Source organism: Callorhinchus milii, unplaced genomic scaffold (assembly GCF_018977255.1).
Source record: "Callorhinchus milii isolate IMCB2004 unplaced genomic scaffold, IMCB_Cmil_1.0 Scaffold4, whole genome shotgun sequence".
NCBI classification, from domain to species: Eukaryota; Metazoa; Chordata; class Chondrichthyes; order Chimaeriformes; family Callorhinchidae; genus Callorhinchus; species Callorhinchus milii.
Window position 1 is genome coordinate 23,597,373 of NW_024704745.1, and position 26,296 is coordinate 23,623,668.

At 38.7% G+C, this 26,296-nt stretch overlaps 1 protein-coding gene across 1 annotated transcript in view; it reads left to right on the forward strand.

The window, feature by feature from the left end:
- Positions 1 to 26,296, forward strand: part of LOC103177556 (collagen alpha-1(IV) chain) — a 101,692-nt gene that overhangs the window by 46,205 nt on the left and 29,191 nt on the right. The window contains exons 2-18 of the mRNA XM_007891779.2: positions 9,128 to 9,187; positions 11,792 to 11,881; positions 11,970 to 12,014; positions 13,961 to 14,005; positions 14,099 to 14,161; positions 16,208 to 16,261; positions 16,374 to 16,400; positions 17,198 to 17,275; positions 17,392 to 17,454; positions 18,742 to 18,777; positions 18,867 to 18,908; positions 19,178 to 19,267; positions 20,238 to 20,291; positions 21,615 to 21,674; positions 23,037 to 23,081; positions 24,526 to 24,579; positions 25,966 to 26,007. Coding sequence (XP_007889970.2) covers positions 9,128 to 9,187; positions 11,792 to 11,881; positions 11,970 to 12,014; positions 13,961 to 14,005; positions 14,099 to 14,161; positions 16,208 to 16,261; positions 16,374 to 16,400; positions 17,198 to 17,275; positions 17,392 to 17,454; positions 18,742 to 18,777; positions 18,867 to 18,908; positions 19,178 to 19,267; positions 20,238 to 20,291; positions 21,615 to 21,674; positions 23,037 to 23,081; positions 24,526 to 24,579; positions 25,966 to 26,007 — 948 coding nt within the window. The remainder of the gene's footprint in view (positions 1 to 9,127; positions 9,188 to 11,791; positions 11,882 to 11,969; positions 12,015 to 13,960; positions 14,006 to 14,098; positions 14,162 to 16,207; positions 16,262 to 16,373; positions 16,401 to 17,197; positions 17,276 to 17,391; positions 17,455 to 18,741; positions 18,778 to 18,866; positions 18,909 to 19,177; positions 19,268 to 20,237; positions 20,292 to 21,614; positions 21,675 to 23,036; positions 23,082 to 24,525; positions 24,580 to 25,965; positions 26,008 to 26,296) is intronic.

A 26,296-nucleotide genomic window follows, 5' to 3' on the forward strand; every position in this document is an offset into this window, starting at 1 on the left:
TTGGAAGAAGGCCCTGGGTTCTTTATGGTTCACCTGAACAAGATAGAATCTCTGTTTAACATCACATCTGAAGAATGGCACCTCTTATAATACAACATTCTCTAGCATTAGAATGTGAATGCCAACTTAGTGCTCTGCAACATTAAGAGACAATTTTAAATTGAACAATTGAATTGATCTTTACTGCTTCAGGAAATAGAAATTCATGCACAATATTATAATTTTGATGTACTTGCATCCTTTCCTGGGCTCGCAGTAACTATACCAAAGTCCCATACGACTTCTTCATTGACTCGTGGCATATTGAAGTACAAAAAGAGGCAAAGGTGTTTCTCTCCACAAGTCATAATTTAATCCCACTCTCTGCTTGCTCCCCATTTCTTTTTTCAAGCATTTATCAAATTCCCTTTTAAATGAATTTAAGAACTCTGCCTCAACAACGGTTAGTGGCAAAGAATCTCACATTCCAGTTACCCTCTGTGCAAAGATTTATTTTCTTGAATTACTGAAGTACATCTGTCTTTATCAAGAACACAGATAAATTGTGCACGTTCTACCTAGTGAAACTGCAAATCTGAAATTCTTCCAGTCTTTGTCTTTAAATGTAACCATGCAGAATCATGGAAACTTCTTCACTTCAGGTGGAAGCTGTTTTTTTGAGAACCGACTTCCAAATTAGTACTGAATTCAGGAAGTTTCTACAATTCTGTGCAGTCCTTAAGCCAGATTTATCTTAATAAGGAAAGACTAGGTGGAGTTTTGAAATAAATTGTCTTCAAATTAAAGTGTCTTCAATGTGCTTATGTATGGATTTATATTGCAATTCTTGCATTTGATATAGCACCTTATGTCATTGGTATCTCAAAGTGTTTGACAGGATTTACTGTGAAGTATAGTGACTGTATTTGCAGGCAAACACGGCAGCCAATTTGCAATGTCCCACAACCCCCCCATGAAGTGAATTATGATTATATTTGTGAGAATATTGTCCATGGTCACCAGGAGTAGGATCTTTCATGTCCACCTGAACAGGCAGATGGGAGTCTGGATTTAACATCTCATTCAAAAAACTCCCCCAGCACCTCATTGGAGTGTTAGCCTGGAATAGATAAAATGGATGGGAACAGATTGCAGTGTTCCTAAATGCATTCCATTCCTTAGTTAAGATCATTGATAATTGAGGAGCAGTGCATAATGGTGGTTTAAACCATGGCCTTTAACACCTGTATTTAATGGCTGGTTTGAGACCTAAATAAATCCAATGTCCTAGCCTTAACATTCATTCCTGGCAAACTGCTCCAATCGTCAATTACCCTCTGGTAAAGAACAGCTTCCTGGTATCTGTCCTGGAACTGCCCTTTGCCACTCTAAACATGTGTCTTCGTATTCTACTGTCTTGGTGCAGCTGAAGAATTGTTTGTGGTTTACGTTTTCAATTCCAGTTAAAATGTTATACACTTCAATAAGGCCCCTTTTAAATTATCTTCTCTCAAGATGGAAGAGCCATAGCTTGACTAATAATTGCTCATAGTTTATTCCTCTGACACTGGGGTTTATCCTTGCTCTCCTCTATATTGCCTCTAGGGCCTGGGCAACCCTCTTATGTTGCAGTGACCAGAACTGTATATCAGTATTAAAGGTGGATCGTACCATCAAGGGTAACTTTGAAAAATCAAATTATTTAACAGCCTTTAATTTTTTCTGTCATTATTTGAATATATATTCACTTTTCAGTGAATACTGACATCATCGTACTGCACATTTCCATCAAAAGTACAAAGGTTTGCCAGAAATGTGTCTGAAATCTAGCTCACGCTAACTGCTAAAGATAGAAATGGTTTTGTTACCACTTTTTAATGGTGTTTAACAATATAAAGATTCAACTTTTCGCTATTGGCATAAGTAAAAGCCTTTAAATTAGACTTCCAGCTTCCTGGCTCATTAATGATGATGCCTAAATGTTTTTGAAAACACAATTACTGCCAAAGACCAGCAGGCATGAGACATAGATTTTCTCTTAGTTCTAGCTTGACCAATATAGGCATGTGAAGGTAGTCTGTGTAATTCATTTACTGCAGCTGGCTGGTAGATAGAAATCATAACATGACCTTTTAAGTACTTGGTTGCTGCAAGCATATAAATTTGGCGAGCTCGCTGCACTTTTGCTCCACCGTAAGTACGGAATCCAAATGGAAGCAACTCAATGATCAACTACACACAAGTGTATTCTTCAAGGAACACTGATATAATTGTCTTTTGTAAAGAGCCTTAAGACATTTATTTTTACGAAAGATGCAAGTAATTATCAATAAAATGCACTACATTATTTTATCTCTAGGGTTTGATGATTCTTTCCCTGTGAACTGCATATATGTACAATGGTTTTATCTCAGCTGTCACATTGCTCTCTTCATGTACATCTTGTAGTTCTCAGTTCTCCGTTTCTCATATTTTCACATATTATTCTCTTATAACCACAACAACATACACCACAATCCAGCCATGGGACCATTTTTTAACACTTACTGTTGTACTTACTATATAACACACCCACAATTCCACTCTGAAGTCTATTTCACAGGATTTGTAAAAATAATTGGAAAAAATCAAATCTACTCTACTGGAGCAACAAACACTCTCCGAACACCAGGAATGCCCACTAGTCTAAAAAGGTCTATATCATAGCAGCTCATCATAAGAAACTTGTGTAGGAATTGTTATTTGCAATGTGCAAGTCCACAAATTAGACCCCAGCGCGTGTTGTTGTTGTTGTTTATACTTGTGACAAGTCTGCAATTTACCCTGATTTTTGATTTAATGTAATACAAAATTTGTCCTTCAAGTAATCCATTCTTCACGTGAGATATTAAACCGAGATCCTGTCTGTCTGTTCAGATGGATGTTAAAGACCAATGGCACTATTTGAAAAGAGAAGGAAGTTTCTCCTGGTGTCTTGGCCAACAATCTTCCAGATGCAATTTGTCATTCACTTCATGGCTGTTTGTGGGACATTCATGTGTGCAACTTGGCAGCTTTGTTTGCCTACAAATACAAGATACTACAATTTACAGTGAATCCTGTAAAGTGTCTTGAGACATTTTGACAATGTAATACATCAAATTTAAGGATATTATAAATAATGGGAAAAAATGGGGGAGGTGAATTTTCTGCTTTTATGTAGCAGCAATTGAAACTAGGTTGTCAGGGCTTGTTTTAGTGATCTGTAATAGGAGTCAGCCAGTAACTGATTAAAAGTGCAGAGTGGAAGGGCTTGGTGACCATGGGCACATGCTCTCAATCAGGCAGTGGTTATTCCCCAATTTCCACTATCCTATCCAATATGGAATGCTATACAGAAAATGAAGCACACAACCATCTACTGTATATTACACAGTAAGTACAGCTAAGAAACCTGGATTGCTTAGCTCTCTGTTAATACACACCCACATAAGTCTGACTCAGACTCTTAACAGGATCAGTAGGATCAATTGAGATGAAATCTTAGTCTTTGTGAAGCTGGCGCCTGAGTCCAGTTAAACGGGCCACTGCCCAAGTCACCAAAATTCCAATGGGTTCAAGATTCACTCTGTAATGTAGCATTTAGAGTGTCCAGAACGTGACAAATTGTTGATTTTCACTAATTTCACTTAGCTGTGAAGTCGGTTTTCTGTAGTTCTTAAAAGAATTGCAGAAAACAAGCTTCAAACTTAATGTTTGATTCAAGAATTTGCCAAATTTTATCCCTTACAATCGCATGAAACCTCTTCAAAGACTCGGACACACATTTACTATCAACTGAAGTTTAGACTTCCTATAGAAACTATGGAGACCACCAAGAAGCAGACACTCCCCCAAACACACCAAATGCTAACTGATCTGTAGCTTGACCACTGAGATCAAACCTTCTCTGGGTCACTGACTGGAATAGTGTGGATCAGATGTACTCCACAGGGGTCCCTTGGCAGATGCCGCACCACATGCCTGCTCCACAGATTGGTGAAGGAGATGAACTAGCCAACAGTTATATCTATTTTAAAGTGATTTTTAAAAAAAAACTCAGTTAAGACTTGCCTGTATATGGTGTTTCATTTAACTATAGTAACACTTACCCCTAGAGTTAGTCTTTTGGGGGCTTCAATAACTCTTGAATTAAACAAAACACAAAATACTGCAGATGCTGGAAATCTGAAAACAAAAACAGAAGTCGCTGGCAGGTCAGGCAGCATCTATGGAGAAAGGAAAATGGGTTAACATTTCGGGTTCTGACCAAGGGTTGTGGACCTGAAACGTTGACTCACTTTCCTTTCTCCATAGATGCTGCCTAACCTGCTGAGTGTTCCCAGAGACTTCTGTTTTTGTTCTTAAATTGAAGAGTTAATTTAAGAGTTAATTGAAGTTATCTGGAGTAGTATCTTGTCTCTGCTCAGCAGTGTGGCTGGGGTTGGCACTCAGCAGTATCAGAACCAAATCTCTGCCCCCACGGGCAGGATGCCTGTTCTGGTGCTCTAGCATATTTCCACATTGCCTCCAGTTAACTAAGTTATCAGCATTAGTAATTATTTACCTACAAAGTTTCTTTCTTCATGTCCTAAATGAAACCTCGCACCACTGGCCAGACCGAGTGTAATGAAACATTTTGTCTCTGTGCATGAACATTGCACCCCCCCACCCAAAAAAATAAGGGCTACACCCAGGGGCACTATATGAGAATTACTACCATTAAAATACCGAGGTGTAATATGAAAAATCATAACTGTGGAAGAGCATTCTATTGCGGTCATTCCTGTTACAGTTTAACCAGTATCCTCCTCTCTGTCTGGAACATCTGCAGCCCATTGAACCACAGAGAATGAGTTTTTTTGCAATCAGACAATCTTTTCTCTTTGAAGGCATCAACCATGCTGGGATGTGTTTCCAGTGGGCCTGACCCAATTCAATATCTTCATGTGTGACCCTCGACTGCCAGTGCCAGCTTGTTTCAGGGCAACTCTGTTATAAAGTGTCTCTCCAGTGCGTGCGTCCAGTCATAACGCTGGCGTCCCGTAGACCTATGATTAGTTCAATACATTTCTGGTTTCTAGCAGACTTTCTGAACATGCACTCAGCACAGGAAGAGGCAGAGCTGGAAGTGACATTAGAGGAAATTTGACAACCCAAATCAGTTTGACGTGTGTAAAATGATTCCATTTACAAGAGGAAGACCCTATTCAGACTCCTTATTAAGAAATCCAATCAGAAAACACCACATATTGGACCTCCTGTTTTCATAGGTTTACTTTCCAGCAGGGGTCAGTCACTGGATAGGAATCGGAAGCAGAAACTGGTTAATTTTCATTTCCTTCCTAGCCTGGAGGCACTGAGAAATGCAGTATTTCTGACTATTGCCCCTAATGTGACTGTTAAGTTGACCACACACCAGGGATTGAATCTGAGAACATCCTGGCATGTGTAATGATGTGTGGACGTTTGTCCACTGAACCATTTTACAGGGAGTCAGTGTGGAAAAGTGAGATGTTCACTCACTTGAAGCTCAGTTTGTGGGTACAAATAATGCTGTTTGTGAGAATGTTTAAAAGCACTGCTCTGAACAAATCTTTGTATTTGCATTGCTGGTGTAGAAACGAAAGGGAAGCTGTTCTGAATTAATTGTGTTTCCGTAACCTGTGCCAAGAAACGTTGCTGCTTAAAAGTTCATAAATGTGTAAACTTCCCACTGATAGTGAAGCACATATGTTTGAACCGAATATGTTAACAAATTTAAGATTTTGAGCTCTTTATTTCACCCTTTCCCTTGTCAAAAATGTTGGTTCTTCACAAGATATTCAAAATAACAAGCAACCTTTATAGTGTATTTTAGCAGTCAATAAATATAGCCGACGGGAGGCCATTTGCTAACAGTGTGAGGGTATTTTTACTGCTGCGTTCCTGATTTAACAATATTTCAGAGTTTATTAAAGCCATACTGCTCAATAAATTGTTACCATTAGGATGTAGAGATACAGTTTCAGCTGCATGACTTGAGAAACATGGGGTACAATTTGTAGTTATTTCCTTGCGTTAACATAAGGAATGGGTCAAGGAATGATCACAAATTTTACCCCAAAGCTTCTTGATTGTTTTTGAAATCTTATTCAGTTATTCACAATTTTTCTGAGGACATTTTGATGCTGAAACTTTAGTTGCAGACAGGGCTATTGAGGAAAATGATCCCAGCGACCTGGGTAATGTTGAAATAGGTTATGTATCACCACCCTTGGGTTGTGTCAGATTTGTTTAATGGTCTAATTTTCAGCAGTTCTGACCAGAAATTTGCAATTTTCAAAACAATCAATATTATTGAAATTTTGATAATTGCCCCTTTTTCTAAGAAATCTGCTAAACAATACAAAAAGTAGACCTCAAAGCATGAAATCGCTAGAATATTTCATGGAAGAGTGGGAGACTGGTCTGAGCACCAAGACCTAGTGTTAGTCTTGGAGAGAGTGGAAGTAATTGCCAGCACTCGCTACCAACCATTTTTGAACAAATGATTCCAGTTATTGATGTGCTTGAAGCTCTAAGAGTTTTGCCCACAAAATATAGTCTTTACAGTATATTCTGTGAAGCTCTTTGAGACAACTCGAAGACATAATAAGGCACTATAGCAAACGCAGAGGATTATTATTATTATCTAAGGAAGGATGTGTGATGTATTTGCAGATGCTGCCCTCTAGTGCTGCACATGAAATAATGTTTGGTACTATGCAAATGCTGTAAATGAATACTGTGTATACTTATCTAGGCAACTTAATCCTAGCCTGGAACTCCTGTATAAATTGATAGAACATTTTAAGAATTGTGGATGTGCCAAATAACAAACACAGATTTTTTTTGTTATTAACGACTCAGTTTTTGTTATTAACGAGCACAAAGCCATTCTTAGCAGATCACATTGGAAATTAGCTGACCCGAGTCAGGGAGCGGTTAGGATGCTAGTTTGGCTTAGGTGCTTCTCGGTTTCTGGGGGTGGGGGGGAGGCACAGTATTACTGTAGTGTTATAATTTTATTATTTATCCAAATTTCTGGCTCCTTCCCCTTAATATTTTATGTTTCGCCCACAAAATTCACAATCGCACCACTTTACAGTATATCCTGTGAAGCTTTTGAGATGTCTCAACCATGTAATAAGGCATTATAGCAAAAGCAAGGATTATTATTATTAACATTATTATTGCTCAAGTGCTTCTCGAGTTCCCTTTTGAATGTTTTGATTGATTCATCTGAAAAGGTAAATGGCGCCTCTATTATAATATCATCTGAAAGATGGCACCTCCGACAAGGTAGTGCCCCCCTTCCCACCATGTCAGCCAAGACTATGAGCTCAGGGACTTGAAACACAATCTGCTAGTCCAGAGGTGAAACTATTGCCAAGTGTTACTAGTTTAGTGCCAACTGATATTAAGTATTTCTCTGTCTCTCATCTAAGGAATGGTGTGAGAGACGCAACAACTTACACCTACACCTAGATACGGAGGGAGGGGAAGGGAATTGTATAGTGAAGGACAGAGAATGTATTCTAACAACTTCTTAAACTAGATTATAATAAACCAATAGCCAAATTCCTCAACAATAAATGTAGCAACTTTGACAATGTCTTCTTAAGAAAGGCAAGTAGTATTTCACTCCCCCGCAGGTTATCACAAAGATCCCATTGAAATGAACTGAGTCCTCGTTCATGGCAGGAATTCAATAAATTTATTCTCTAATGAGAACAACTTCATTATAACAGTTGGGCATTTGTAATAAATAGGCTCACAGGTCATACCACAGTGTTTGTAGTGAGTTAGAGCCTGTTAGAAGGAACAACAGCTCGGATTGTGTTGGCACTGATTGGGGTTAGCATCAGACATCTTTCAGACACAAACACAGCAGTGTAATAATGGTAAAAATAGCAATGAAGTCATCAGAAATGTAGGCTTTGCATTATGTGGTGCAGAGTCTAAAATTGAGGATCACCACGGTTTGAATTGAACAGGGTTATTGCATAAGTGGGAAAGAACTTCCACAAAATGCTTAAGACAGTAGGACTTATTGTACGCACTTTGGGACGTCCTTCCTATGTGAAAGGCTCTGTATAAATGCAACTTGCTGCTGTTGTTTGTTGTATGCTCATTACCAGAGGGTGCAACGCAGCTTTCTCCCCCTCACTCCCTAGATAGGGCACCAGGGAAACTTAATGCTGCCTTATTAATTTTTGGGGGGTCAGGTGAGTGTCTGGCATGTGCAGAAATCCCGCACCATGGTTAAGATTATCCAAACCAAACAGAATTCCATGCATCCCACCTACACATGGAAATTTCATAGATGTTCATTGGAATGGAATGTGCCCTTGCTCCCTGGAGGGATGCTTACCTAATATCAGAAAGTATTAGGGACAGGTTAGCAAGAGCCAAGGCTTGGGGACTTCAGAGTGTGCAGTGGCATACTGCTGGAAGACCCCAGAATGTGTGTTGGGGTACTGCTGGAGGACCCCAGAGTGTGCGGTAGGACATAATGGTGGGTGCCCCAATTGCAGAATCCTGGTTCTTCATGGCTCAAGAAAATATATTGAGGATATTGATTGGAAGCTACAAAAGACATCATTCCCAATTCTTATCGGTATTTGGGGGTTGTAGTGGATATCAACGTTTGTTTGGACACTGTCCTGAAGGACTGCACAGAGAAGGGGCAAAGGCCACTCTGGTTGCTTATCTCTCTTCAAGGACAGCAAGATCCCAATAGAGATCTTGTGCATATAAGACCTGTGTGTAAACAGTCCTTCTTTATGGATCTGAGCTTCTGTTGATGGAGCGGAGAGGCTTCTTCTGGCCCATTTGCAAATTCCAGGATCAAGCAGACCTATTAATCTACCACTGAGTAAAACCAGCAAACTACATTGTCGCATCTCAACCTCTCACAAAAGTCAACAACTACCAAAACAGGAAAAAAAACTTTGACACATTGAATAAAATGGCACAGAATATGCATCGTGAATGTGGGACCACTCAAAAGACATATGTATGGTTTGCAAGTCAATTATTCCCCATCATACATTGTTGTTAATGTCTGTCTGTCAGTCTCCTAAAACTCTGCTTTTTCCCCCTTCAGGCCTGCCATGGGTGTAAAGTGAGCTCACAATGTGACTGCAGTGGAGTGAAAGGAGAGAAGGTAAGTGCAAAATATAACAAAACAAATATGCAAGAATTGCTCCGTTAGACAGATGCCTTAACAATTTATAAACTTCTAGTGTAATTATCTCACAGCAAAGCTTCAATATCCTCCATTATCTCGTAACAGTAAACATTTCAGCAAATGTACTACCAATTGTAAGTGTGGTTGCTGAAATGTATAAAAATTGTGCTTCAAAATAAACCAAAATTTAATACATTAGTACTGAGTAGTACAAATATTAAAGCTATTCCCAAACTTCAGTACTGTCAGTTTTAAGTACAGCAGCAGTGAAATAAATGTATTTATGAAAGTCTGCAATTTCATGTATAAACCAGTGCACGCATCTTATTTCAATAAGCACATCTCTGAACGGAGCCTTACCAGATCAGTTTGGGAAATTACACTCCATAATAAAAATTATATCTGTGTTAGAAAAAACACTACCTTAACACTCTTATTAATGTGTGGGGTGTGATAAATAATGAAGACAATTGCAATAAGATAGAGGAGCACAAAAATAGGCTAGCAGAATGGCCAGATAGATAAGTAGCATCTAAATTACAAATTTAATGTAAGGAAATGTGAAGTGATTCACCATCTTCGACCAGTCTGAAATACAGACTGGTAAAGCCATTGCACTGGTCTAAACAAGGCAGCTGTCCCATTGCTGTAGTATTTAATAAACTAATGTCACATCTTCTATCTATGGGGGATTAAAATACGGTGTTTGGCCCCTGAAAAGAGATGGTGTTGAAATGGAGTGGCATACGTCCAGGCACCTGCAGGAGTCACTCGATGTGTATTTGCTGACCCAGGGAATCCAATCCAAAGTACAAATACTGCATTATTGAAGAATCTGATGTTGTATTAAGAAGGGGGTTTTCAAGAGCTAAATTCCCTGCAAATTAGCTCACTTTGTTAAACAAGTCATGTGCAAGAAAAATGGGAAGCTGCAGAAAATGTAATATTTACCATACTTGAATAATGACTTGACAGTAAATTGGTGAAAAACTTGAGATTACATTATCTGAAAACTCTAAATATAAGATGGAATCCAGTGGATGCGAAGAATCAATTATTCTTAACCAGAGGCTGTCGACAATGTTTGCAAATAGATTTGCTTGATTCTTGACGTGGAAACATTTGTTCAGCGGTTACAAAATCCTGCAGGAATGTGATTAACATTGTGAGTATTTCCTTGGAAAATCAATAAAACAGTTTGGAGTTCAGATTCATGACAAATCAATAAACAAAGTTTTAAAGGATCACAGACGCAACGAGTGGGCATCCTAAAGGCATTCAAAGAAGCCACGGCTATAAATACTCAGATTGAAGGTTTGAAAAACTCAGGCACGAGCTCAAACATCATCACAGTCAAACAGAATTCCAGCATCCATCCCCACCCCTTCCGCGACTACCCCAGTTTCCTCCCTACTACCATCAAAGTCTCCCCCTGTCACTATCACATTGTTCCACGCCCCTTCAACACCGGAATGTCCTTCCTGCCTGTAACCATTATAGTTTCATCCCATATTCTAATAGCCAATAGAATTGGAGTGTGTGGGGGTGGGTAGGGGGGTGAGGGTGCTACCATACTAGCCTGATATGACTGGGTATCAGTGAGAGCTACGAAGCTTTACTATCATGGTCTCACACCAGTACTACACCAAAGGATCATTCTCAGAGTTCTGTAGCGCAATGCACTTCAGTTCAAACAAACACTCCAGTACGGGCTGAGAGGGAGTGCTGTGTTCTCGGAAATGCTATGCTTAAACTAAATTTCCTCCCCCCGCCTGTTTAATTGGACGAATAAAGGTCCAGTGGCATTATTTTGAACTGCATTTTATTCTCTCACGCCTTCCTCTGCAACATTTAATTGGATCCACAGAGAGAAGATTTAAACTAGATTTCCTCTAGAGTCCTGATTGCCAGATGCAACAATGCACTCAGTGGCAACAGTTCCTTATGGTCAATTACCAATGGTTTCCAGCTGTTTGTTGTGTTCATTTGTGGCTTCCATGTCTCCTCTTCTGTACTGTGAGGGATGGAGAATAAGTCAATTTCTATTAATATTTCTAAATTCGTACATTTCTGTCAACAAAGACTTTAAAAAGCAAACACGTCCGGAAATGTATTGGAATTTGGAAATTATAATGTAATATTACATGAGATAGAAATTCCTCCTGGGTCTTGTTTCACTCACGTGACTTAGAATTTCAGAGCATCCAGAATTTAGAAAATTCTTAAATGGAGTCTCAACTTTGAAGCCAGATTTTGTAATTTCTTTTAAGAACTACAGAAAAACAATTTCAAATGTAACATTGAATTCAACAATCTGCCAAAATCTAGACTATCTGGAATGTTAGATCATTAGAGTAAATCTAGACCCATTATATCATTATCTATACATGGACCTGGTGACCAGTTTCACTAAGATACAGTTTTAGGAATATTTGATTTAATTCTGATTGAATATGATTAATTGATCATGTGATTATATATAATTTTCAAGTTTATAGCATGCATTCCTTAACACTACCGATGCACCAAGTGATTTGCATTGTCCTTTGTTAATGTAGTAATTGTGGATTTTTCCCCCAGGGTTTAAGGGGCTTGCCTGGTTTCACAGGTCCTATGGGAATGCCGGGATTCCCAGGAGTCGAAGGACCCCCAGGTTTGGTGGGACCCAAGGTGAGTCTTGGTTGGTTATCTAGAAGTTTTTTTTTAAAAAAAAACAGTGATTCGTACTATTTGGTAACAAACATCTTTCATGTTCTAGGGGGATTTTGGTGAATCAGGACCATCGGGATCAAAGGGAATCCGAGTATGTATTACTGTAACCTCCTTGGTGACAATATTTGGTCTATGTCAGATGTACATTAAGGTTAGGTTTAGGGTAAAGCTGGTCAGGAAGCTTCTGTTGCTTCAAGAATGCAAATGTTCAATAACACGTTAATTAGTGCCTGGACTGGAACTCACAATAAATGAAGGGGTAGAATAATGAAATTAATGTGTTAGTTTTAATAGGATCAGTGAATTAATGTGTTAGCACAAAAGAACATAAGAATTAGGAGCAGGAGTAGGCCATTCGACCCCTCGAGCCTGCCCTGCCATTCAATAAGATCATGGCTGATCTATTCAAACTCCACCTACCCGCCTTATCTCCATATCCCTTAATCCCTTTATCCACAAGAAATCTATCAATCTCAGTCTTGAATATGTTCAAGGGCTGAGCATCTACAGCCCTTTGGGGTAGAGAATTCCATAAATTCACTACCCTCTGAGTGAAGAAGTTTTTCCTCAACTCAGTGCAAAAAGGCTTACCTCTAATTTTAAGACTGTGACCCCTGGTTATAGTTTCTCCAACCAGGGGAAAAAGTCTCCCACTATCTATTCTGTCGTGTAGGTTTCTATAAGATCACCCCTCATTCTTCTATATTCTAGAGAATATAGGCCTAAATTGCTGAACCTATCCTTATAACTCATCCCCCTCATCCCAGGTACCAACCTAGTGAATCTACGTTGTACCCTCTCCAAGGCGAGTACATCCTTTCTTAAATAAGGAGACCAAAACTGCACACAATACTCTAGGTGTGGACTCACAGGGGCCCTATACAGTTGCAGCAAGACTTCCCTACTCTTATATTCTAACCCTTTTGTAACAAATGGCAACATACTGTTAGCCTTCCTAATTGCTTGCTGTACCTGCAAACTAATTTTTTGTGATTGGTGTACAAGGACACCCAAGTCCCTCTGAACGCTAACACTATCTAGTCTCTCCCCTTCTAAAAAATAATCTGCTTGATTGTTTTTGTCACCTAGGTGGATAACTTCACACTTCCCTACATTATACTTCATCTACCACCTATTTGCCCACTCACCTAGCTTATCTATATCTCGTTGCGTTTTTTTAATGTCATCCTTGTTGTTTACTCTCCCTCCTAATTAGTTTTAATAGGATCTATTGAGAGAATGGCGTGCATGTGGATGCTTCTCACTGTTGCGTGACATGCCTATTGCCAATATAGATTTAGAGTACCATAATGATAATCACTGAACAAGGGATTTAGAATTAAATTCTCATCCATGTCTCGTTTCAGCAATGATTCACACAGATGGCATGAGCACTTAGTTGAACTCAATTGAAAGATGTGTTGACATTAACCAACGGTACTTTCTGCTTCAGAAAAAGTCTGCAAGGTTCAGAATAATTTTGTGACTCACCAAGTTGTTTTTCTCTGTATTATAACTTTATGGTGCAAAGAACATCATTGTGAGGACAGGGGGACCCACAAAACAGCAATCTGTGTCTTCACAACTAAGTTTAATTTGTGCTATGGAGCTCCCTTTGCTCAGACAGCTCAGTCCTTCTGCATATCCCACATCCCCTCCACACCACATTGGCAGCTGTGCTTTCAGCTACCAGGCCCTGAAACTCTGGAACTCCCTGCCTCAAATCCCTTTGCCTTGCCCCCTCTTTGCCCATCTTCAGATTGCACCTGAAAACATTTCTTTTCAACTGTGCCTACTATCAGCTCCTCTGATTCCTGGCTCAGTGTCACACTACACTACTGTTAAGGGTCCAAGATACCCCCCCACATGACGAGTATATACAAGTTGTTATTGTAAAGTTTTGTCGGTTTCCTAAAGCATTCCTTGTGATAATTAATACAAGATCCAGGTTTTTAAATGTCACAAACTTCACTAAGATTAATGGCACAATGCTAATAAAATGAAATATTTGTTTTTTTTACAATATTTGCAAAACAGGGCCCTCCAGGGTTGCCAGGATTTTCAGGAACTCCAGGTCTGCCTGTAAGTATTAAACAGAGAACTGTTGAATTTCTTCATGTTTAATTATCAACTTTATAGAACAATGAGACCCAATTCTGATTTCTCTTCACATAGGGTTTACCAGGTCAAGATGGGCCACCAGGCGAGCCAGGAATCCCAGGGTGCAACGGTACAAAGGTAAATCATCAGCCTTGATATGATTTTAATCTGTTTATCATGCAGAAAGTAGAACTGTTCTGAGAGCTATGAGATGTCCGGGTGAACATGTAATTATCATATGGAGTCAGTTCTGAAACGTAGTGCGTTTGCACCCCATTGTGATAATCTGAGGAATCATTTCATGGTGGATTTTGCTAGCTCTGCATTTGCTATTTATGTCACTTCCATCTTGCAACAAAATTATCTTTCTGAAGTTTTCAATTTTCTTCTTCCTCCTTCCTAGTAACAGGAACTGAATGTTGTCCTAAAGACAACCCCTCCATTATTTCACTGTTTCCCCTCTGGTACTTTTTGCAGCTAACTTGCATTTCATTGAATCTATCTGTGATTTCTAATGTGCATTAGCGTTGCAGAGGCAATAAATAGCTGACATGATAAAACCACCAGTCACACATTTGTTTAGTGACTCTAACTGAATATAAAACTGGTGAATGAATCCCATTTCCAGTTCCTCAATAAACCAATGATTATGAATGCACTTGTTGGGACTAAGAGTAACAGTACATTAAATATAATGAGCATGGATCCCCTCTGTGCTTTCCAAAAGAAGCAAAGATCCTACTTTTTGTTTCTTTAGCATTGTTCTTCATTCCTTGACTGTATTAGCTATGTGGATAATTGTTATGCATGTTAACAGCTGTTTAACATGTTAAATAGCTCCAGCTATTTTTAGAGACCAAGAGGAAGGTAACATTATGATGCCAACCTTTGTGGTATCAGGCGACTGAGGATAAGAAGGTTTATCTGAAGGATGAGATTGCGTGTCAAATTGGTCTTTAGCCTGCCAAAATCCAATTCTCTTTTATAATACCAACAAGGTTTCTTATAACTATCACAGTAAAAACATGTTTCAACACTACTTTGTTTTCTTGACCTTTTGCACCTTTTCAGAATTGCTGTCTTTCCTCGAGCAATAACAGAACGTTTCATTGCCACATCCTTACTTTTTGCAAATCTGCTTCAACTTTAGTGTGCAAAAACCTCTCTGATTCCTTAGTTCATGAATTCTGTTACAAATTGCCTCATATTAGACCCACAATGTAATAGCAGACCACTTGTGGCATGAGGCATGGTATAAAAATGCAAAGATTATTATTGTTGTTAATGAGATGTTACTGACACAGATAATAATAATAATAATCCTTGCATTTGGTATCGCGCTTTTCACATCTTCTGGACATCTCAAAGCGCTTCACAGAATATGCTGCTGCATTTAACTTTATGACACCATTCACTTCATGTTTCAGTTGTTATATTTTATAAAATACTTAATTTTTTTGTTAAAGATGTTGTATGAATCAAGTTATTAGCAAAAAGCCGAATTGAATACTTTTGGACTTTCTTTCCCTTTGCATTGTATTTCTAATTCTAAGCATAATTATGGGTCTGTTTTTCTTCTGCTCCAAGAAAATACATATTTCACACAATGAGCCACATCTCTATGCTTTATTCTGACTTTTGCAATTTTGCTGCATTATATATGTGACTCTCACGAATATTCAGGGTGGTCTAACCTTTGGCTGCTGAAAGCTGGATGCTATATTTGAGAAACATCCACAGGCCCATAAGCAATATTTTATGCTGATTGGCCCGTCCCATTACCGGGTCGAGCCTGAGCCCCCTGGTGACTGTCTTCTGATTAGTCAACCGCAATGTCAGGAGAACCTAAGTCTCTTGACTGGTTCGGGGCTTGCATATCGCCACTATTTGTTTGTCGGTCAATGAAGTTGTGAATGGTTCACAGGCTGAATAAAATCATCCCCCAGGCCAAATGCGGATCGCAAGCCACCAATTGGGCCACCCTGCTCTATGTTAAGGCAGCTCCTAGGGACATCCTCCTGGCATGAAAGATTCTATAAAAATACAATTTGATTTTTTTGCCGTCAAGTCATGTGGCAAAATACCCTTGTTTTGGAGTGTTTGTACCTAGGAATCATTGTCAGTTCATTGCATAATCCTATAGAAAATGGGTCATTAAAATTTGTACCATTTATTTGGATGCAGGGTGAAATCGGTCCCATTGGTACTTCAGGGTTGACAGGTATTCAAGGCCCTCCGGTAAGTAATTATTTTAAATGACAATTGCTGTTTAATAATAAATTAAATGTGTTTGTCCTGTTGTACACTGTTTGCGTATGAAGTTTCACACATATATAATATTGCTTTACAGGGAAATCCTGGTTTACAAGGAATGAAGGTAAAACCATTTTTGAATTATCTTCAGAAACTGAAGAAAATCTAAAACAAATCAGCTACTGGGGCATTGTGTGTGAAATCAAACTGACTTAACATCCCACACATGTAGACGCTTGCAAGTAATTCCCATTTGGGTAGTGTTATTTTTCTGAACACAGGGAATTCTCATTCACTTTGATTCATCCTTATCTGAACATAATCTCTGAGAAATAAATCAGATAATGCTGGTATCTGTCCTCCTGGAATTGCCCTTGACAAGTCTGAACCCTATGATCTCTTGCCCTGCTGCCTTGGAAAATCATTGTATTGTTCTGGGTTTACTTCCTCAACCTCATTTAGCATCATTCTCAGTTACGAAAAACACACAGTAAAATGATCAGAGGCGCTTCAAGGTAAAATGTAGTATGAAGGAAGTGCCAAGGGAAATGCCCAGTGAAGAGAGAAAGCCTGACAGTGATCTCGCTACGGGCTAATTAGACTGCCTTTCATGCAAGGAAATTGGCAAGCTAGCACCCCTGGGATACATTTCTGTATATAGTGATTTTAAAATCTCACAGGATTGTATGATCTGGGTTTGCACAGAGGAAGGCAAGACATGAAAAAGCATTAGAAAAATTATATAATACTATAAGAATTTCTGAAAAATATCATTATAATTTGCACATAAAAGACTAACAGTTTAGAAATGCTTCATGATTATTCTTTAAAGCAATTTTTGGTATGTAATTATTGTAATTATTGAAGAAAGCAAGTCATTATATGATATACATATATATGATCCACATTTCTTTTACTTAGGGTGATCCAGGCGACTCATTTGGAGACTTCTCGGGAATAAAAGGGGATCGAGGTTTTCCAGGCAACCCGGGAAGTAATGTATGTATGATCCTGAGAGCAGTAGATTTGTGTAGCAACACATAAAATATTTAATAAGTAATTTTGTCACTTATTTTCAAAACATGCTGAAACGTTTTATTTTCTTTAAAATCTAGGGTCGACCAGGTATTCCCGGTCTCCAGGGTCCCGTAGGTCCCCCCGGCCTTTCTGGTGTTCCAGTAAGTCACTTTCTGTTGCAGAAACTTTTTTAAATCAATTTTAATTTTGGTCAGAGATAGTCTTGTTAAATTCTATACTGGTGAGCTGGAAATGGGTGATCTGATGGCAGGGTGGTTTGAAATAACTAGGTCAACAAATCTGATTCTGAGAACAGAATCATATCCTACTCTTCAACTAGAAAATAATGTCTAAGGTTTGTATTTCACTTTATCACCTGAATGAATCTTGTAGTTTTTGCAAAATTGTCCTGTTTCCAGAAGATCATGAATTCCATTGATGCCCGGCTTTTAATCAAATGAGTTACATAAGGACATAGACGAAAGAAGACCAAGGTCCACCCAGTTTGCCTTCCACCATCCTGACAATCACATGCACACGTCATGTCCCAAACTATCCTGAAATATTATTTCTGAACAGAAATCTATCTCATTTGTTCTGTAAAGAAGCAATGCTTTCTGCTTCCATCATCTCCCTAGGGAACCTGTTCCATTCATAATAATAATCCTTGCATTTGATCTCTGAAGAAATGTTTCAGCAGATTTGTTTTGAATTTATCCCCTCACTTTGCATATTCTCCATCTGAGGAAGAGTGTATGACTGTTGGTAGAGTAGGTTTCAAGGCCAGTTTTCTAAGTGATAATTTGCAGCAATAACACTGAAGCTACAGGCTTATCCTTTTTTATTCCCCTCCCTGCTCATTTTTAATCAATTACATTATTTTCTGATTTTCTCTATTGATTGTTCTGGGTCATGTTACCCTAGCCTCTATTCCTCCTTCTAACCTGTGTCAATATTATTTTGAAATAATCTACAAGAAACTGTGTGAGAGAAATCTGGAATGACTTTTCCTCTAGTTTTATCTTTCCTGTCTGCATGAAGCAGGTGGCTTTCACTTTGCAAAGCACCTGCAATTGGAATTGGCTCAGATCCATGTCCCATCACTCTTTAGAGAAAGTATTTAGCCACTTGTGTTGATAGACTTATCACAGCTCTGTTCTTCATATGATTCCTAACATCTCTGCCTACAATAGATCTGTTGTCAGCCATTCCTTATCAAAGGTATGGATCATAACTTTGTGCTGTAAAGGTGGGCTCAGAAACATGAAGTTGCCATGATGGGACTGGGTTCATATTTAGTTTTTTGCCTTTTTCTATATTTGAGAACTTCTTTCACGAGTTATATGTGTACTTTCTGGCCACAAAAGGTTCAACAGATTGAACAAATAATCTACTTGTATAAATAACAATGACCCAGTCAGGTTAACATTTGCTTTACTTTGTTCTAGGGTTCTCCAGGTATCCCCGGGCCTCCTGGTCCCAAGGTAAACATTTGTTTACACAGAGCGTTTTTATTTACTTTGTTAGTAGTAGAATATTTTTCTGATTTGCTTTTTAAATCTTTTATCAACAGGGAAACATGGGATTACAGTTCCGTGGACCAAAGGGCAAAAAGGTGAGGTTATAAATTACAAATAGAGAGTCACTTTACAAGCAAGTTCACATTAATAAAAAAAACTGTTTAGTAAGCCACATAATATATATATCATAATATATACTTCATAATATATATTACATGCTCCACTTTACAGTACATTATAATTTTCCGAATAGATTATTAATACATTTTAGTGCTGTTGCTTCTCATGAAACTTTAGTATTGAATCAGAGACCAAGATAATTGTACAGCAATAAATATTAAAGTTATCATTTATCTCTTGAAAGGGGGATCAAGGAGTCCAGGGGCCTCCGGGTGAGCCAGGACCTGGGGCAGTTTCAGGCTCTCCTGAAACCAAAGTCGAGAAAGGAGAAAGGGTTTGTTCACTGTTTTTTTTTGTTAGCCGGGTGTCTGATGCATACAGACATCCATCACCATGCATCGAATGTGTATCGAACCCAGACTAAGAATTACATGTTTGCCACCTATACATGGAAATTTATTTGTATTGGAATTAAATGTGGATTGTTTGCCTGCTACCCTAGTTCTGGAGTGCACTTGATGCAGGTTGGCAAGAGCCAGGGCTTGGGGATCCCAGAGTGTGTTTTGGGGTATTAGATGCAGGTTTGCATGAGCTGGTGCATTGGGGTAACATTGTTCACTTCTGAAAACTGTATTGCTTTTTAAATGGAAAATCTTTTTGTTAAAAAAAAGAAATATTGTTTTTGATTTTTTAGAATAATTAAGCTCATATCATATTTTGACCTAGCAAAGCTCAGATAGATTCATGTAATGTGGGATGAGTTTATTGCAAATATTCTCCTTTGCACTTGTTACAATTACTATATGTATTTAATGCACCCGTAGAAAAGAAATGAGAGAATGGGAATAATGGGGTATGGGAGAGGGGATTAGGAGGGGTGGAGGCTCATGTGGAGTGTAAACACCAGTGATGAAAATTGCTTTCAGATCTTTGGGGAAGCAACACTCAAATCTAACTTTTACTTGAATTGAAGAAATTTGATATTGTCGCACCAGTCAATCCTGTTCACACTTTGAAGTACGATCTCAGATCTGGGATCATTGGGTGAAGCAGTGAAAACTCTTTCTGTCTTGAGAAGGATCCTCCTGTGGGTGATTTGGCATAGGGGAAAATGTATGTGTGTTATTTCAAGTTGAAGAGCTCTGAAATTTGTGCAGGTCTGTGCGATACATTATGTTGGGAATAGGAACTCAGATCTTCCAATGTTTCAATCCTCAAATAATGAAATACAGTGTTCAATGCTATTCTTGTTCAGCAAAGTGAAAACATGATTAATTTCTATTGTTGTTTATCTCATTATTCAGGGTCAGAAAGGAGAAACTGGAGTACCTGGTCAAAGAGGAGTTCCTGGGATTCATGTAAGTAAACAGATTTATTCCTTGCACTTAAGTGAGTCAAAATTCATAGGTTCATTATCCAAACTTTTTGTGTAGGTAACCGGTTTCGTTTGTTAGTAACTTGAAGCAGCTCCATTGTATTGCACTATTGTGGTTTGTCCGCCAATAGAAGACGTTTTAAAACTAATTTATGGGGGAATTTACCTTATAATAGTAATAGTAAATTTGTTTTTGTATAAATTTCCAGAAATGTACTTTTTATTTATGTAGATTATTTAGATCCTTCATGACAAATACTTAGAAAATAAATCTTTGGCAATTAAATATATATGAGGAGGTCATCTAAACTCCCAAAGTAAGGCACTTTGGCCGCCAGGTTTTGTGTGTACGTCTTTGTGGGGTATATGTGTGTGTGTGTGTGTTTTATATTGGCTCAAAGATGACACTGAATTGTTATTTTGCACTTCAACCAAGAACTGTATATTGCTTTATGTTGCATTGTAGTGTAGCACAATGTGAACACAGAAATTCATTTAGTAATTGATTCTGAAGGATCAGAGCTGTTAGAAATGGCTACAGGCAGAGCGCAGCTCATTGCAATTTACATTTCATTTATTTATTATGCCCTTTTTAAAAATAGTTTGCTGCACAATACCATGAAGCAATACAAAATATCAAATCACATCTGAAAGGGATAGTAACAATTCAGTGTCAATTCTACGCCAACATCAAGTGGATATTACATGGGTCCAAAGTACCTTTATTTGGCTCCTTTTAGGATCCCCACACAATCCTGTGTTATTTCCCCAATCAATAGAAGTGTGTATGTGTGTGTTGGGGGAGGACCTGCTCCTATTGCTCTCTACTTTTCCTGCAATGTGTGTAAATAGAATAATGAGACAGGGGCAAGTTGACATTCCCTTTGACTTTCATTTTCTAAATGCACAGGACTTCCTCTTAACTATATTGTTAAGATTAAGTGGGTTAATAGAGTCCCATTATAAAATAAGCATAACAAAAAGATTAATTTTAGCCACCATGCTATGATCATGCTCAGTGTCATGCCATGAATTTTCTCTTTGGCTTTTACTATAGTATTTTGGTTAATTTCTAGGATTTTGTATTACTGGTATATGGACTAAGTATTTATTCACATCGGTTTTGTTAAATTTAACAAATTTGTCCCTGTGTGCTTATAAACACATATAATACAGTCTTAAACCTACAATTACACTGAATATCATGTCTGCAAAAATAATTCCCAAATAATGTTTTTTTTTGAAAATTTAAATCATTTAAATTTGAAAGATTACTAACCCCAAATAACCTTCTGTGCTTCTTTAGGGACTTCCCGGTTTAGCAATAAAAGGTGACAAAGGCCAACCTGGTGAATCTGGAAAACGAGTAAGTAAAGTGGAACATGTATAACCTGTTCAATGTAACTTATGCATCAATGTAAGATTTCTAGTGATCAGCATGCTACCTTCTGTGTATTTCCATTATTACTTTACCTCCTTTGTTTTTTTCATTTTCTTTCATGCTCTTACAAAGATGAATGGTTTACATCTCTAGACCTTCAAAGGAATTTTGCATGCCCTCCAAGATTAGCATTTTGTCTCATTATACTTATGGCAGGATGTTACAGAATAAATGGCCCTCATTGAGACACAAATTCAATAATATATTTGCAAATATAATCTACAAAAAATAAACAGCAAGATATAAATATCATAATTGACTCTAGTTTATTTCTCTTGTGCTTACATTGTCATAAATGTTAAAACTGTATCTATCTTACAGCATATTGTTTTGGAATGCATCAGGGCGGTGTGTAGTTGGAGTACTAGATCCTCTACCAGTAAAAGACTACTGATATTGGATCCGTTCCTAAACACAGATGGTAAATGGGAATGCTTCAATTTGATCTAGGCTAGGCTGCAATCTAGGACAACAGATGCCATGGTGGCTTTCTGATCGTAGACCAAACATACAGTCGGTGAAGTGTGGACAAGGCTCAGTCAGTCATGTCACAAATTGGGTCCTATATTAATCCAACAGGAAGGAGGCCTGTCAAACCAATCAACAAGTAAGAAGGACATACATTATGTGTCACACATAGTAATATAGATAATCTTCTAGACATCACTGGGACATCTTTCCAGAAATTGGGAATACTTTTATGGGTCACTATTACCTTGTTGAGACAGTCAAATTATGAACATTTGTAATTGCTTAGAAGTGATGAAGCTGCTGTGCATTGCTCAATAATCTGCTGAAATGCAGTTTGTGTAATGATTATGCCATCTTCTGTATGCTCTTCTTTACTTCAGTTAGAACATAGTAGAGTGCCCTATATCCTCATACACATGGTAGAGATGTTGTGTCTACTGTTATCTACCTCTTTTCTCCCAACTACCATAGTACACATCATCAAACTAGCCCATAGTTTCTATTTTAAAGATGCAAATTTACTGTTTGAATGGTCAGGGATTGTGATCAGAGTCTGGCCAAATCATTAGACTTTCTAACCAGTTGGAAAAAATAATAATTGTTGACCACTTCCAACATCCTAAAAATGTTACCGGTTCTTTCTTTCAAACTAATGTAAAATAGAAGTTTTAATTGGTTTATAATATGGATTCTCATTCAATATAATTTCCAAGCCATGTGTCTTTGATAACTTGTACTCAAGAAGTTATGTTCAGTGGGAACTGTCTTTTTTTTCAGTCAGATCAAGTTTTTTCATGATCATTATTTGTTTTATAGGGCAAACCTGGTAAAGATGGTGACGCAGGGCTTCAAGGTCCCGAGGTAAGTATTTTCATATCCTGAGAACTACCTGTTTTCCCCTCTACTTCATGAGTTGGCAGTATTATTGCCTCTGGGTCAGAGGTTGGGTGTTAAAGACCCACATCATGGTTTGAGATTCATAGTTTAGACTGACATTCCAATAAAGTGCTGGGGATTGCTGTTTTGTTGGAGGAGTCATCCTTCGAATTAAACCAAGGTACACTGTGACTGTTCAGATGGACATTAAAGATGTATGACGCCATATCCTAGCCAATAATCCTATAAATAATTTGATCATTCATTTCATAATTGTTTATGAACATTACTGGGCACAAATTGGCTGAAATGTTCACCTACACACTTCACACTCATTTCAATTCACAGCAATTATTTTCAAGATGTTTCTTTAGTACAGGTGCTTAACAATCATAACAAATGTTGTGATTATTATTAAACCTCCACTGTTAACTCAAAGGTTATTCTGGTTGACTGTGTTAAATGCTATAAACATTGCTCGTGACACTGCACCTCTGACTCAGTTCTGACCAGTTTATTAATGATGTGAGCAGGAGTTTATGGATGATGTGTGCCAACATTGCTTGTTCATGTTGCTTTGGAGACAGCACTGTATGCACCTTGCTCACATACTCAACACCTAGAGTGCTGCTCACTCACTTTACACTGCAGATGAGCTGCTTTCGTAGCTGTAAGGCGGTTATGGGAAAGTTTTTTTTTCAGGTCGTTAAGATTGAGGGTAGCACAAAATCCCGTCAGAGCTGGATCCTAGAATTTTACAACAAGAAGGAAGCCACTTGGCTTATTGTGCCCATGGGGCTCTCCATTTAGTTCAACTCCTTTGTCCTTTCTGGATACACTTTTATATTTTTCTTTTTCAAATATATGTCCAAAATTTCCTTTATACTTTCAGAAAAAGGTATGTTTCCAAATGCATTTTGTTCAAGGGTGTTTTGGCTTTCCAATGTTCTCCTACACTCCGCTCACCTCTCCTGAACACATTTGACTCATTTTTTCTTCTACTCATTATGATTTCACAACCATTTGCAAATTTCCAAATGACTATTGTTCACATGTGGTCCTTAACAATGAGTATTGGCAGGATAATCACTCGTGAAACAATACAACTAAGCTGAATATTGTCCTCACCTGATACCAAGCAAAGGATCTCTGGATCATGATCAGGAGTGGGTAGCCACAATGACTTTCTCACTCCCTAACCAAACATGAGATCAATTATAGTCCAATTTGTGCAGTCCAACTAAGATTCACAAGCAGCCTAGATCAGCATTTCAATCTGCAACCTTCTGGACTCGATGTTATTTTGATTTCAACAGATTGCCCTTAAAACATTTGTAAAGAAAATTCCGTAAGGAATGCTATTGGATCTTTGTTTTGCATCAACACTAAATGGAGACTAAAAATAATTTTATTTTGATCTAATCTGCAGGGTATACAAGGTTATGCAGGTGAACCAGGGATTCCAGGATACGATGGCGCTAAGGTAAAGAATTTTATATTAATCGATTTATTTTTATGGCCACCTACAACAAGAAGGAAAAATTACATTTGTATTGCGCCTTTCAATAAGGAGGATGTCACAAGGCGCTGGCCAATCAGTGTTTCAGACCCGAGCTGGGGGTCAGGATTGGGAAGGGTGGCAGGAGGGAAAAGAAGATGATTGAAGACATGGTCGAAGAGGAGGGTCTTGAGGGAGGGGGCAAGGTAGAGGGACTGTGGGATGGAGGGTGGGGGCAGAGTGGCTGAAGGCCCATCAGCCAATGGTGAGGCGGGTAAGACGGGGGATGTGAAGCAGGCCGGAGCCTGCTGAGGGGAGGGAGCAGGCAGGTTGGTAGGGGGTGAGAAGGTCGCAGCGGTAGTGGGGAGCAAGGCCATGGATGGCTTTGAAGGTGAGGATCAGGATTTGGGGTAGAAAGGATAGTTGAGGGTCAAACAAGATGCTAAGGTTCCGGACTGGCTCAATGAGGTGGAGTGTGCAACCATGGATGGTGATGGTGCCAGGGCCTGAGGTGTGGAGCCTCGGTCTTATTGGGAGCCAATCAAGAGGGCCCCGAAACTTTGGAAATCCCTCCCTCAACGCCTTCACCTCTTCCCCTCCTTCCCCATCTTCAGGTCATGCTTGAAGACCTTATTCTTCGACCGCGCCCATGGTCACCTCCCCCCTCCTCCTGGCTCGGCCTCGGGATCTGCCATTGTTAATGACTCCGAGACGCCGCCCGGCATGGAGGGCGCTATATAAATGCAAGTTGTTGTTGTTGCTGTTGACGTTCAACTTTAGAAAGTTAGCTCTCACTTGATGTCTGACAGACATTCTGTCAGGACAGCAGTGGTCCTGGAGTCAAGGGTGGAGACAGAGAGTTGGGTGTCATCCACATGTGGAAGTTTACCCCATGTCTGCAGATGATGTAACCAAGAGGGAGCATATTGATATTGAAGAGGAGGGGACTCAGGACAAAGCCCTGAGGAATGCTGCACAAAACGGTCCGGGGGCTAGAGGAGAAATCTACCTGTTTTTTGCACATTCCAAGAAACTGACCCAATAAGATTAAAACATTACTGATGTTCTTTCTCTGAGGTACAGAAAAGGAAACCTGCTTCTCCAATCTAATATCAGAGTAAATGTTTAAAGCAACGCCCTCCCCTAAACGGCAGGTAGATATGTGTTGCGCAAATATACTTCTGACGTATTATTTGCCAAAGCTCCACAGTGATGCAGAAGCAGTGCATAGCTACACCAATCATTGTGCACGACATCTCTGCTTACTGAAATTGTCTTTGAGTTAATTGTGGGAATATCTGCAAAGTGGACTTCACTTTGATTGTTATTTTGTGATACTTTTGGAATAATGCTCCTTTATTCTTTCCTTAGGGAGATAAGGGTGAAACGGGGATTGCTGGTCCTCCTGGTCTTGTAAGTACAATAATTTTTAAAAATCGGGCTGTGGTAATTAAAATTGGTAATAACCATGAGAAGTTTATGATTTCTGAATGGTTTGGACTTCTTTTGCAGGAAATAATCTAAAATCTAAATACTTTATGAAAAAATTCAGTTGAATTGTATTTGGAGATATAATAACTAGCACCATTTCTCTCCATAAAACTATTCTGATGAGGAAAGCAGTTAATACGCATTATTACAAATTAGAGTTTGATTTCTTTGTTGTTAACAGTGTGGTTGAATTCAGCTTGGTGGTGACTTT